General features: G+C 48.0%; 1 protein-coding gene across 1 annotated transcript in view; it reads right to left on the bottom strand.

Moving 5' to 3' along the window:
* Positions 1 to 3: 3 nt before the first annotated feature.
* LOC106579058 (zinc finger protein ZFPM2) overlaps positions 4 to 14,760 on the bottom strand; it is a 153,073-nt gene continuing 138,316 nt past the window's right edge. The window contains exons 6-8 of the mRNA XM_045718568.2: positions 5,044 to 5,250; positions 4,138 to 4,362; positions 4 to 3,604 (exon numbers count right to left, since the gene is read on the bottom strand). Of these exons, the coding sequence (XP_045574524.1) occupies positions 1,047 to 3,604; positions 4,138 to 4,362; positions 5,044 to 5,250 (2,990 nt within the window). The 3' untranslated portion in view covers positions 4 to 1,046. The remainder of the gene's footprint in view (positions 3,605 to 4,137; positions 4,363 to 5,043; positions 5,251 to 14,760) is intronic.

Here is a 14,760-nt window from a genome sequence, read left to right as displayed (position 1 = left end):
TCATTGGATTATCCTGAGGATTTAAGTTTAATTATGACACCACATCAAAATAAAAATTATTTCCAACAGTTCTGGAACTTTATTCCATCCATATACATGCATAGCAACAACGTTTTTTTAAGAAACTTTTTTTTCTCCCATAATTAGGACATTGGAATGATTATTTTACATCAGTATCCCCCGTCAACCAACCTCCCAACCCAGCTTGTCCATCATCAACAGCAATAAATGTAATTCTTGTACAATTTTTTTTCCTCAAATATATGCAGTCCCCCTCTCATAATACTGCTTTTAGTAATGTTCCCTCATTTACAAAGTATTGCATCGAGAGCAAATTTTAAAAAGGGAGACCAAAGTGTAGTTCAGCAAACAGAAATATGAGTACTATACAAGAATGTTGCCATCCTCCTGAAAACATCCACGTCTGAGTTGAAGAAAAGAGACAGGGACACAGCCACATACGTATGCTAAGCCAAGTGTATGCCAAAACAGAAGATGCAGCTGGATTGTACCTGGCTATCCCACCAAAGGTGGGCTAAGGCCAAGAATCAGAGTCATGAATAGCAAAGCTGCAAATGACATTTAGGCATATACAAAAACTGTTACAGCAAATAAGAATAGACAAGTGCTTCAGTAGCTTTTTTGTGTCTAAAATGCATCTCATTTGTATTCTATCGTTTCATTGAGCCTACATTACAGTGTAAACAATATGTGTGCTACACAAGAATGACTATACAATAACATTACAAACAACTCTGATATAAATTTCATTTGAATTTTAAATTAAGATCACTACTATTAATACTGATTGTAAAATAAATAAATGTGAAAGTGGCACCAATATTACTCTGGATTCATTTTTTCTTTTTTTTCTTTTTTAACCAATGATTTGCAATGTGTTAAAATGATGAAAGAAGAAGCTTCTCTTGATTGTCCACAAGCAGCGTTTAGAACTGCGTGAGTGATGCATTACTCCAGACACGACAGTGTACCCAAACAGAAAAAAGGGGAGTGGGAAGGGACAGGAAAACTAAACAGGAAGTAGTTCATTTCACATGCTCCGCAGCATGTGACGAACAGTAAAACTTCTTATGGGTAATAAAGTTTGATAGGTTGTTGAATTGGATGTCACAGAGGCGGCAGTACTTCCCGCTGCCCGGAGCCTGGGACGACCCATTCACACCCTTTGTCACCGTGGGCACCGTCTCCTCTGTCGGAGACTTGGACGCGGGCGACACGTTCTCGTTGGAGTCGGACGGGTTCTCCGCGCCCCACGTGGGTGAGGGGTGGCCGTCTTGCTGCTGGGGATTGTGGGATTGGTTATCCTGGTTGGGTGGGACGGGCCCCGATCCCGAGCGCTCCTCTGGCTTGTGACCGCCGTTGACTATCACCATGCCCCTGTTTTTGGGCAGCAGGGGCAGTGGCTCTTTGCTGGGGAGTGGGCAGCCGTTGGCAGCAGGCTGCTCTCTCCCCATCTCTGGTCCCCCTCCATTAGTGCTCTGCTCCTGCTCGCTGCTCACCTCTCTCTCTCCCTGCATGACCAGCCCGCCGGCCACGTAATCGGTCGGCTTTATCCCGAAGTAGGGCGATATTTGCTCGGCACCTTTCATCTTCTTTATTGCGCCGGGATAAAGGCAGTGGGGCAGAAACATGTTCTCGTCTTTAGTCGAGATGAGCTGAGCCTCGCTGAAGGGCTTGAGACCCGGCACTGGGCCCATGTGAGGGGGGAACATTCCACCCCCGTTCTGCACAATCATTTTATCGTTGCCGTTCTTCTCACATTTCCCTGGGCTCTTATCGTAGGCATCATCAGGATTATTGCCTTCACTCTTCACCACGTCTGGGAACATGGTGTCACCACCGTGCTGCTGGGTGGCTGTGGCTGTTGTCACAGGGCAAAAGTTCTGTTTATGCGCTAGGTAGTTCTCCACTTTGTTAAAACTGATCTTGCACACTGTACATTCGTGATAGTCTAACAGTCTTTTGGGGGAGTTGGGCGATGTCTTGTCATTGGGGATTGGCGAGCACTTTTTGCTGAGATCGATGGGTGCGTCCAGCTCCTGCTGGTCCATAGTGGCATTACTGTTGGGGGCCATGATAGACTTGGTGACGGTGAGGGAAGCCTCCAGGTGTTTGGGGACCATCCCTGGGAAGACGTCACAGCGAGGGTGAAAGCGGTCGGCCAGGCTCTCCACCGCCTCCTGGGACGTACAGGGGTTCGCCATAGGAGGGACCCCCAGGAACCCTGGCTGCCCAATGGAGGGTCCTCTCGGGTCCTGGTCTGGGAGACACATCTCGTACATCTTCCTGCGCTTGCGGGTCCTCATGGTCCTCTGCATGGAGGGAACCTTGTTGGCAGACATGCGTTTCATGGGGGGGTCGTGACGCGTAGCACAATAGTACTGCTTGTGGACCATGTAGGTCTCGTGGCGGCTAAAGGTGATATTGCAGGCCGCACAGGAAGTCTGGTTGGGGTCGTTGACGTCAGTCTCCACCAGAGGCGTGTTGGTGGGGCTCTTCCCCTCCACCGCCTGCTGCTTCCCGTTCAGCCTCTCCTCTACGCCGGTCGGGGTGGTGGAGACCTTCTTAACCTGCCCCGGGAGCTCCTTCTCTGGGCCAGGGCCTTTCACTGCCCCTCCTGCATTGATCATGTCCAGAACACTCTGAGAGTTGACTGACAAACAGGCCGACTGCATCAGGTGGCTGTCGGTGACCTCAGACGGGTGGCATCCGGTGAGCATACTGACAGAGCTGTGGCCGCTGTTGGGGCTCACGGCCTTGTCTGAGATGCTGGAGAAGTCAGGCGACTTGGTCATGTGCTGCCAACGACTGTTACAGTAGTGCTTTTTGTGGACCAGGTAGTTTTCCAGGTTGTTGAAGGTGATATTGCATTCGAAACACGTGGCCCCTTTGGGGATGAGGGGGCTGTAGATCACCGGAGGGTAGACCGTGTTCCCTCCGTGGCGTAGCCTCCGGTGCACCAGCTCTGACATTTTAGCCAGAATCTCAGAAGCCTGTGGGACGACAGAAATGTCCTGGGAGAAAGCGAACTGGGACAGGAAGGGCCCCATAGGGTAGGTGGGGCCCATGTTGTGCTGAACGGGAGAGGAGGCCAAGCGGGGGCTGGAGGGCTCAGACTTGATCCGGGTGTAGGAGAAGCTGGCCTTACTGCCCGGATGGCCACCATCCCCCTTCAACCCTGACAGCATGGGATTTTTCTCAGCCTTCTCCAGCTCACTGTCAGTGGTGGCGTCCTTGCTGAGGGATCCTTTGGGACTCTGGAGGGCTTCCTTCCGGTTGGCCAGCTCGACGCGGGCCGCCGCCTGCTGCAGGGCTTCCTCCGCCCCCCTGGGGGAGTGCTCGCTGTCGCTCTCCCTGTGAAGTTTGCTGCCACCGCCGTGGCCATGGTGGCTGTGTAAGTCCTGATGCTGCAAGAGTTCCCTGTGGTTCTGAAAGCTGATATGGCAGTGATTGCATCTGAAGGCTGCCTGTGACAGGTGAGAGAGGATGTGATGTTGGAATGTAATAAGAGAATCCGCCGTGTAGTTACAGATTGTGCATTTCAAGCTGGTGCCAGGGGGGAGCGTCTCTTCCATTTTGACACCTGTTAGGGAGATAAAAGGACACTATTGAGATTCCTCACCTTCCCACTCTGCCTTAATGTTAACTACAGCTACGATCAAAACCTGATGCATTATGCCAAGCTTACTCCCAACCCTCCTGATTTTTGGTTGGGCTGAAAGCTAAACTGTCAACTGCTTAAGCTGACAGGGGGATGTGTATATTTCTGGAGCTAAGAGTAGTAGTTCACTTTTCCAATTATTCTACCTGACTAATGTGAAACTGACATTGTCTTAATGTCAAGCAATACTTTTCATTACAAAACCGAATATGAAAATGACTGAAGAATATTAAAGTTATATTGTTCTGTACTACTCAACGTAATTAAATAATACATAGGATTACCTTTATTGATAAGCACATATCATGTCAACATCACTCAATGGTGAGATACTTACAACTAAATGAAAGTTAAAATAAATCTACATTTCGTCTACTTTACAGTACTTTACTAGTATTACTACAGTAGAAGCTCAACTACTATACTAATAGTACTAGCAGTAGATCTCTACTCACCGCTGTGTGTGCTCAGGTGCATTTCCAGGGCCCTGGCGCTGGTGAAGCTCTTGTTGCACTGTGGGAAGGGGCAGATGCTGGGCGTCTGGTGGGGTCCGTTGTCGTTCTCCTCCCCTTGGCTCTCTGGCTCCCTCTGCCTGCCACTGCAGTAGTACATCAGGTGGGCCTGCAGGTTCCTCTCACTGCGGTACCAGATCCCACACGCCTTACATGGGAAGATGTCCTCTGGAAAGAGAGGGTAAAACACAGGGTAGAGCGTCAGGGTACAACGTCAGGATAGAACGTCAGTGTACGTTTCGTGCGCACACAACAACATGCACACGTATGCACGTACAACACACATACACACACGTTTCTTTCTCTTTATAGCTCTGATTTGATACCCAAAGCCAGGCGAAAACCCTGTAATACCCAAGGCTGTGATAGGACTGTGTTGATACCACTAGGTTGGTGCCCTTTCTCAAGGGCAACTGAAACACTGGACCATCTGCCTGCAGCAGAGCAGCCTCCCTGCCGAGCTGAACCCAGATAGCCCTTATTAAGTAAACAAATGCACTATTTGCATGAAGCTTGTATTTTGCAATTAACAGGTTAGTGGGAGGCTCGCCTGTGTTTATGTGAACCCAAACTGAAGGTCGACAGCTCTTATCTCAACCACTCTTAACACAGACTCATCTGGGTTAATCTACAGCCCATAGACGGATGGACAGACAGACATTTAGGGCTATGTCCAAAACGGCACCCTATTCCCTATATAGTGCAATACCTTTGTCCAGAGTCTACACCCTCTTTCCTCTAGTGCATTACTTAAAGTTTTGGCCTAAAGTAGTGGACTACAAAGGGAATAGAGTCCATTTCAAACGCATCCCTAGGTGAGACTACAGTACAGAGTGTATTGTAACTCACTGTTGACGATGGCGGTGGGCAGAATGGAGGCCATGGCGGCCTGCTGAGGCAGCAGCTGGATGGTGTCCAGCAGCCTGGCCGGGTACATCCCCTCGCTCAGAGACATGTGGTTGATGGCCTGTAAACGGGAGTCAAAGTCCACGGCGAACGCCACTAGTTCCTCGCCCCCCATGATGTTCTTAGTGGTGGTACACCACAGCTGGCCACCTGGAACAGACAGAAGGAGAACATGCTGAAAAAGATCGTTTTTATCCTGTGTGGCTCTGTTGGTAGAGCATGGTAGTGTTAGCCTGTGTGACTGTGTTGGTAGAGCATGGTAGTGTTAGTCTGTGTGACTCTGTTGGTAGAGCATGGTAGTGTTAGCCTGTGTGACTGTGTTGGTAGAGCATGGTAGTGTTAGTCTGTGTGACTCTGTTGGTAGAGCATGGTAGTGTTAGCCTGTGTGACTGTGTTGGTAGAGCATGGTAGTGTTAGTCTGTGTGACTCTGTTGGTAGAGCATGGTAGTGTTAGCCTGTGTGACTCTGTTGGTAGAGCATGGTAGTGTTTGCCTGTGTGACTGTGTTGGTAGAGCATGGTAGTGTTAGCCTGTGTGACTCTGTTGGTAGAGCATGGTAGTGTTAGCCTGTGTGACTGTGTTGGTAGAGCATGGTAGTGTTAGCCTGTGTGACTCTGTTGGTAGAGCATGGTAGTGTTAGCCTGTGTGACTCTGTTGGTAGAGCATGGTAGTGTTAGCCTGTGTGACTCTGTTGGTAGAGCATGGTAGTGTTAGCCTGTGTGACTCTGTTGGTAGAGCATGGTAGTGTTAGCCTGTGTGACTCTGTTGGTAGAGCATGGTAGTGTTAGCCTGTGTGACTCTGTTGGTAGAGCATGGTAGTGTTAGCCTGTGTGACTCTGTTGGTAGAGCATGGTAGTGTTAGCCTGTGTGACTCTGTTGGTAGAGCATGGTAGTGTTAGCCTGTGTGACTCTGTTGGTAGAGCATGGTAGTGTTAGCCTGTGTGACTGTGTTGGTAGAGCATGGTAGTGTTAGCCTGTGTGACTCTGTTGGTAGAGCATGGTAGTGTTAGCCTGTGTGACTTGTTGGTAGAGCATGGTAGTGTTAGCCTGTGTGACTCTGTTGGTAGAGCATGGTAGTGTTAGCCTGTGTGACTCTGTTGGTAGAGCATGGTAGTGTTAGCCTGTGTGACTCTGTTGGTAGAGCATGGTAGTGTTAGCCTGTGTGACTCTGTTGGTAGAGCATGGTAGTGTTAGCCTGTGTGACTCTGTTGGTAGAGCATGGTAGTGTTAGCCTGTGTGACTGTGTTGGTAGAGCATGGTAGTGTTAGCCTGTGTGACTGTGTTGGTAGAGCATGGTAGTGTTAGCCTGTGTGACTCTGTTGGTAGAGCATGGTAGTGTTAGCCTGCGTGACTCTGTTGGTAGAGCATGGTAGTGTTAGCCTGCGTGACTCTGTTGGTAGAGCATGGTAGTGTTAGCCTGTGTGACTCTGTTGGTAGAGCATGGTAGTGTTAGCCTGTGTGACTCTGTTGGTAGAGCATGGTAGTGTTAGCCTGTGTGGCTCTGTTGGTAGAGCATGGTAGTGTTAGCCTGTGTGACTCTGTTGGTAGAGCATGGTAGTGTTAGCCTGTGTGACTCTGTTGGTAGAGCATGGTAGTGTTAGCCTGTGTGACTCTGTTGGTAGAGCATGGTAGTGTTAGCCTGTGTGACTGTGTTGGTAGAGCATGGTAGTGTTAGCCTGTGTGACTGTTGGTAGAGCATGGTAGTGTTAGCCTGTGTGACTCTGTTGGTAGAGCATGGTAGTGTTAGCCTGTGTGACTCTGTTGGTAGAGCATGGTAGTGTTAGCCTGTGTGACTCTGTTGGTAGAGCATGGTAGTGTTAGCCTGTGTGACTCTGTTGGTAGAGCATGGTAGTGTTAGCCTGTGTGGCTCTGTTGGTAGAGCATGGTAGTGTTAGCCTGTGTGACTATGTTGGTAGAGCATGGTAGTGTTAGCCTGTGTGGCTCTGTTGGTAGAGCATGGTAGTGTTAGCCTGTGTGACTCTGTTGGTATATCATGGTAGTGTTAGCCTGTGTGACTGTTGGTAGAGCATGGTAGTGTTAGCCTGTGTGACTCTGTTGGTAGAGCATGGTAGTGTTAGCCTGTGTGACTCTGTTGGTAGAGCATGGTAGTGTTAGCCTGTGTGACTCTGTTGGTAGAGCATGGTAGTGTTAGCCTGTGTGACTCTGTTGGTAGAGCATGGTAGTGTTAGCCTGTGTGACTCTGTTGGTAGAGCATGGTAGTGTTAGCCTGTGTGACTTGTTGGTAGAGCATGGTAGTGTTAGCCTGTGTGACTCTGTTGGTAGAGCATGGTAGTGTTAGCCTGTGTGACTCTGTTGGTAGAGCATGGTAGTGTTAGCCTGTGTGACTGTGTTGGTAGAGCATGGTAGTGTTAGCCTGTGTGACTCTGTTGGTAGAGCATGGTAGTGTTAGCCTGTGTGACTCTGTTGGTAGAGCATGGTAGTGTTAGCCTGTGTGACTCTGTTGGTAGAGCATGGTAGTGTTAGCCTGTGTGACTCTGTTGGTAGAGCATGGTAGTGTTAGCCTGTGTGACTGTGTTGGTAGAGCATGGTAGTGTTAGCCTGTGTGACTCTGTTGGTAGAGCATGGTAGTGTTAGCCTGTGTGACTCTGTTGGTAGAGCATGGTAGTGTTAGCCTGTGTGACTCTGTTGGTAGAGCATGGTAGTGTTAGCCTGTGTGGCTCTGTTGGTAGAGCATGGTAGTGTTAGCCTGTGTGACTATGTTGGTAGAGCATGGTAGTGTTAGCCTGTGTGACTGTTGGTAGAGCATGGTAGTGTTAGCCTGTGTGGCTCTGTTGGTATATCATGGTAGTGTTAGCCTGTGTGACTCTGTTGGTAGAGCATGGTAGTGTTAGCCTGTGTGACTGTGTTGGTAGAGCATGGTAGTGTTAGCCTGTGTGACTCTGTTGGTAGAGCATGGTAGTGTTAGCCTGTGTGACTGTGTTGGTAGAGCATGGTAGTGTTAGCCTGTGTGACTCTGTTGGTAGAGCATGGTAGTGTTAGCCTGTGTGACTCTGTTGGTAGAGCATGGTAGTGTTAGCCTGCGTGACTCTGTTGGTAGAGCATGGTAGTGTTAGCCTGTGTGACTCTGTTGGTAGAGCATGGTAGTGTTAGCCTGCGTGACTCTGTTGGTAGAGCATGGTAGTGTTAGCCTGTGTGACTATGTTGGTAGAGCATGGTAGTGTTAGCCTGTGTGGCTCTGTTGGTAGAGCATGGTAGTGTTAGCCTGTGTGACTATGTTGGTAGAGCATGGTAGTGTTAGCCTGTGTGGCTCTGTTGGTAGAGCATGGTAGTGTTAGCCTGTGTGACTCTGTTGGTAGAGCATGGTAGTGTTAGCCTGTGTGACTCTGTTGGTAGAGCATGGTAGTGTTAGCCTGTGTGACTCTGTTGGTAGAGCATGGTAGTGTTAGCCTGTGTGACTCTGTTGGTAGAGCATGGTAGTGTTAGCCTGCGTGACTCTGTTGGTAGAGCATGGTAGTGTTAGCCTGTGTGACTATGTTGGTAGAGCATGGTAGTGTTAGCCTGTGTGGCTCTGTTGGTAGAGCATGGTAGTGTTAGCCTGTGTGACTATGTTGGTAGAGCATGGTAGTGTTAGCCTGTGTGGCTCTGTTGGTAGAGCATGGTAGTGTTAGCCTGTGTGACTCTGTTGGTAGAGCATGGTAGTGTTAGCCTGTGTGACTCTGTTGGTAGAGCATGGTAGTGTTAGCCTGTGTGACTCTGTTGGTAGAGCATGGTAGTGTTAGCCTGTGTGACTCTGTTGGTAGAGCATGGTAGTGTTAGCCTGTGTGACTCTGTTGGTATATCATGGTAGTGTTAGCCTGTGTGACTCTGTTGGTAGAGCATGGTAGTGTTAGCCTGCGTGACTCTGTTGGTAGAGCATGGTAGTGTTAGCCTGTGTGACTATGTTGGTAGAGCATGGTAGTGTTAGCCTGTGTGGCTCTGTTGGTAGAGCATGGTAGTGTTAGCCTGTGTGACTATGTTGGTAGAGCATGGTAGTGTTAGCTTGTGTGGCTCTGTTGGTAGAGCATGGTAGTGTTAGCCTGTGTGACGCTGTTGGTATATCATGGTAGTGTTAGCCTGTGTGACTGTTGGTAGAGCATGGTAGTGTTAGCCTGTGTGACTCTGTTGGTAGACCATGGTAGTGTTAGCCTGTGTGACTCTGTTGGTAGAGCATGGTAGTGTTAGCCTGTGTGACTCTGTTGGTAGAGCATGGTAGTGTTAGCCTGTGTGACTCTGTTGGTAGAGCATGGTAGTGTTAGCCTGTGTGACTCTGTTGGTAGAGCATGGTAGTGTTAGCCTGTGTGACTGTTGGTAGAGCATGGTAGTGTTAGCCTGTGTGGCTCTGTTGGTATATCATGGTAGTGTTAGCCTGTGTGACTCTGTTGGTAGAGCATGGTAGTGTTAGCCTGTGTGACTGTGTTGGTAGAGCATGGTAGTGTTAGCCTGTGTGACTCTGTTGGTAGAGCATGGTAGTGTTAGCCTGTGTGACTGTGTTGGTAGAGCATGGTAGTGTTAGCCTGTGTGACTCTGTTGGTAGAGCATGGTAGTGTTAGCCTGTGTGACTCTGTTGGTAGAGCATGGTAGTGTTAGCCTGTGTGACTCTGTTGGTAGAGCATGGTAGTGTTAGCCTGTGTGACTCTGTTGGTAGAGCATGGTAGTGTTAGCCTGCGTGACTCTGTTGGTAGAGCATGGTAGTGTTAGCCTGTGTGACTATGTTGGTAGAGCATGGTTGTGTTAGCCTGTGTGGCTCTGTTGGTAGAGCATGGTAGTGTTAGCCTGTGTGACTATGTTGGTAGAGCATGGTAGTGTTAGCCTGTGTGACTCTGTTGGTAGAGCATGGTAGTGTTAGCCTGTGTGACTCTGTTGGTAGAGCATGGTAGTGTTAGCCTGTGTGACTGTTGGTAGAGCATGGTAGTGTTAGCCTGTGTGACTCTGTTGGTAGACCATGGTAGTGTTAGCCTGTGTGACTCTGTTGGTAGAGCATGGTAGTGTTAGCCTGTGTGACTCTGTTGGTAGAGCATGGTAGTGTTAGCCTGTGTGACTCTGTTGGTAGAGCATGGTAGTGTTAGCCTGTGTGACTCTGTTGGTATATCATGGTAGTGTTAGCCTGTGTGACTCTGTTGGTATATCATGGTAGTGTTAGCCTGTGTGACTGTTGGTAGAGCATGGTAGTGTTAGCCTGTGTGACTCTGTTGATAGAGCATGGTAGTGTTAGCCTGCGTGACTCTGTTGGTAGAGCATGGTAGTGTTAGCCTGCGTGACTCTGTTGGTAGAGCATGGTAGTGTTAGCCTGTGTGACTGTTGGTAGAGCATGGTAGTGTTAGCCTGTGTGACTCTGTTGGTAGAGCATGGTAGTGTTAGCCTGTGTGACTCTGTTGGTATATCATGGTAGTGTTAGCCTGTGTGACTGTGTTGGTAGAGCATGGTAGTGTTAGCCTGTGTGACTCTGTTGGTAGAGCATGGTAGTGTTAGCCTGTGTGACTGTGTTGGTAGAGCATGGTAGTGTTAGCCTGTGTGACTCTGTTGGTAGAGCATGGTAGTGTTAGCCTGTGTGACTCTGTTGGTAGAGCATGGTAGTGTTAGCCTGTGTGACTCTGTTGGTAGAGCATGGTAGTGTTAGCCTGTGTGACTGTTGGTAGAGCATGGTAGTGTTAGCCTGTGTGACTCTGTTGGTAGAGCATGGTAGTGTTAGCCTGTGTGACTCTGTTGGTAGAGCATGGTAGTGTTAGCCTGTGTGACTGTTGGTATATCATGGTAATGTTAGCCTGTGTGACTCTGTTGGTAGAGCATGGTGGTGTTAGCCTGTGTGACTCTGTTGGTAGAGCATGGTAGTGTTAGCCTGTGTGACTCTGTTGGTGGAGCATGGTAGTGTTAGCCTGTGTGACTCTGTTGGTAGAGCATGGTAGTGTTAGCCTGTGTGACTCTGTTGGTAGAGCATGGTAGTGTTAGCCTGTGTGACTGTTGGTAGAGCATGGTAGTGTTAGCCTGTGTGACTCTGTTGGTAGAGCATGGTAGTGTTAGCCTGTGTGACTCTGTTGGTAGAGCATGGTAGTGTTAGCCTGTGTGACTGTTGGTATATCATGGTAGTGTTAGCCTGTGTGACTCTGTTGGTATATCATGGTAGTGTTAGCCTGTGTGACTGTGTTGGTAGAGCATGGTAGTGTTAGCCTGTGTGACTGTTGGTATATCATGGTAGTGTTAGCCTGTGTGACTGTGTTGGTAGAGCATGGTAGTGTTAGCCTGCGTGACTCTGTTGGTAGAGCATGGTAGTGTTAGCCTGTGTGACTATGTTGGTAGAGCATGGTAGTGTTAGCCTGTGTGGCTCTGTTGGTAGAGCATGGTAGTGTTAGCCTGTGTGACTATGTTGGTAGAGCATGGTAGTGTTAGCTTGTGTGGCTCTGTTGGTAGAGCATGGTAGTGTTAGCCTGTGTGACTCTGTTGGTATATCATGGTAGTGTTAGCCTGTGTGACTGTTGGTAGAGCATGGTAGTGTTAGCCTGTGTGACTCTGTTGGTAGACCATGGTAGTGTTAGCCTGTGTGACTCTGTTGGTAGAGCATGGTAGTGTTAGCCTGTGTGACTCTGTTGGTAGAGCATGGTAGTGTTAGCCTGTGTGACTGTTGGTAGAGCATGGTAGTGTTAGCCTGTGTGGCTCTGTTGGTATATCATGGTAGTGTTAGCCTGTGTGACTCTGTTGGTAGAGCATGGTAGTGTTAGCCTGTGTGACTGTGTTGGTAGAGCATGGTAGTGTTAGCCTGTGTGACTCTGTTGGTAGAGCATGGTAGTGTTAGCCTGTGTGACTGTGTTGGTAGAGCATGGTAGTGTTAGCCTGTGTGACTCTGTTGGTAGAGCATGGTAGTGTTAGCCTGTGTAACTCTGTTGGTAGAGCATGGTAGTGTTAGCTTGTGTGACTCTGTTGCTAGAGCATGGTAGTGTTAGCCTGTGTGACTCTGTTGGTAGAGCATGGTAGTGTTAGCCTGCGTGACTCTGTTGGTAGAGCATGGTAGTGTTAGCCTGTGTGACTATGTTGGTAGAGCATGGTAGTGTTAGCCTGTGTGGCTCTGTTGGTAGAGCATGGTAGTGTTAGCCTGTGTGACTATGTTGGTAGAGCATGGTAGTGTTAGCCTGTGTGGCTCTGTTGGTAGAGCATGGTAGTGTTAGCCTGTGTGACTCTGTTGGTAGAGCATGGTAGTGTTAGCCTGTGTGACTGTTGGTAGAGCATGGTAGTGTTAGCCTGTGTGACTCTGTTGGTAGACCATGGTAGTGTTAGCCTGTGTGACTCTGTTGGTAGAGCATGGTAGTGTTAGCCTGTGTGACTCTGTTGGTAGAGCATGGTAGTGTTAGCCTGTGTGACTCTGTTGGTAGAGCATGGTAGTGTTAGCCTGTGTGACTCTGTTGGTATATCATGGTAGTGTTAGCCTGTGTGACTGTTGGTAGAGCATGGTAGTGTTAGCCTGTGTGACTCTGTTGATAGAGCATGGTAGTGTTAGCCTTTGTGACTCTGTTGGTAGAGCATGGTAGTGTTAGCCTGCGTGACTCTGTTGGTAGAGCATGGTAGTGTTAGCCTGTGTGACTGTTGGTAGAGCATGGTAGTGTTAGCCTGTGTGACTCTGTTGGTAGAGCATGGTAGTGTTAGCCTGTGTGACTCTGTTGGTATATCATGGTAGTGTTAGCCTGTGTGACTGTGTTGGTAGAGCATGGTAGTGTTAGCCTGTGTGACTCTGTTGGTAGAGCATGGTAGTGTTAGCCTGTGTGACTGTGTTGGTAGAGCATGGTAGTGTTAGCCTGTGTGACTCTGTTGGTAGAGCATGGTAGTGTTAGCCTGTGTGACTCTGTTGGTAGAGCATGGTAGTGTTAGCCTGTGTGACTCTGTTGGTAGAGCATGGTAGTGTTAGCCTGTGTGACTGTTGGTAGAGCATGGTAGTGTTAGCCTGTGTGACTCTGTTGGTAGAGCATGGTAGTGTTAGCCTGTGTGACACTGTTGGTAGAGCATGGTAGTGTTAGCCTGTGTGACTGTTGGTATATCATGGTAGTGTTAGCCTGTGTGACTCTGTTGGTAGAGCATGGTGGTGTTAGCCTGTGTGACTCTGTTGGTAGAGCATGGTAGTGTTAGCCTGTGTGACTCTGTTGGTAGAGCATGGTAGTGTTAGCCTGTGTGACTCTGTTGGTAGAGCATGGTAGTGTTAGCCTGTGTGACTGTGTTGGTAGAGCATGGTAGTGTTAGCCTGTGTGACTGTTGGTAGAGCATGGTAGTGTTAGCCTGTGTGACTCTGTTGGTAGAGTATGGTAGTGTTAGCCTGTGTGACTGTGTTGGTAGAGCATGGTAGTGTTAGCCTGTGTGACTGTGTTGGTAGAGCATGGTAGTGTTAGCCTGTGTGACTCTGTTGGTAGAGCATGGTAGTGTTAGCCTGTGTGGCTCTGTTGGTAGAGCATGGTAGTGTTAGCCTGTGTGGCTTAGTTGATGGGTTTGATTCCCACTGGGGACAGTATTATATAATATTTTTATTAATGTTTCACCCTGAGTGGTTTGGCTGTACTCCAAACTCTGGAGTTCAGAGGGTATGGAATTCCATCCAGAGGGAAATGTTATAAGGATTTAATAATAATGACTATATAATGACTAAAGTGTAAAATCACAATGTCATACTTTGGTTAAAGTAGCAGTAAGAAATGTCATACTCATTGGGGTAATTTCTAGTAGGTCTATGCATTGGAGCTATACTGTACACTTCAGTAATATAGTATAACCCTGAAACAGGTCCTCTTCACACGATTAGATTTTTGTGTTTAGGGATTAAACATTCCAGTGAAATCTTCTGAACATATTCATTAAGTTAGGATGAGAGAGAGGAAGGGGAGGAAGGGGTAGAGGAAGGTTTTTTAGCTTAGATAATATTTATCTCCTGCACATGACAGGCTTTTCAGCTGCACTTCATTTTCCTTTGAAGAGATTAAAGTTTTTAATATGACTATTTACAAAAATCTGTCTGGGGCGATAACAACAAACGATGATACGCTCACACTAAATGGCAGAATTAGGACATTGTTTCAGAGAAAAGCTGGACAATTAATTAGGGCACTCTGTTAGCTTTCAAAGATGTGCAAACACTCCGACAGAGCAGCGTCAGGATGAGAGAGGACCTGTAATTTGAGTCCAGCTGTTGTGGAAATAAGGGCGTTGCAGTCGAGAGGGGAGAGGTATGAAGGGTAGAACAGAAGACTAATTGCACCCCACTCATAGAACCGTCCTCCACACTTTAGAGAGACACTGATTACAAATGTTTACACAAAACGTATAAATCACTCGTTTTAAAGGTCAGTGTAGACAGGGTTAAGGTTTTCAAGTGAGGCTCTCCCAACCCAGGGAGGAAAAACTGAAGAATAACTGCTGTAGTTACTATGAAATGACATGATGGAATGATTGTTATGAAGCCTAACTTCCACACCAATCTGAGGATATATCACTCCTCTCTGGTACACCTTCCACGGCATTCCACCTCCCACCTGACGCTGGTCATAACCTCGCTACTCCCATTAACACATTTCCCAACCATTTCATTACATTTATGTCAAACAGCACTGGAAATTAAACACTATTATAGAAATGAGTCAGAGGACTGAAGCAAGCTGTAGTAAAATATGCCATCTTTTAAAGTCCCATTTCT

Source organism: Salmo salar, chromosome 05 (genome assembly GCF_965601325.2).
Source record: "Salmo salar chromosome 05, fSalSal1, whole genome shotgun sequence".
Taxonomy (NCBI): domain Eukaryota; kingdom Metazoa; phylum Chordata; class Actinopteri; order Salmoniformes; family Salmonidae; genus Salmo; species Salmo salar.
This window is presented reverse-complemented; position numbering and strand designations above follow the sequence as displayed.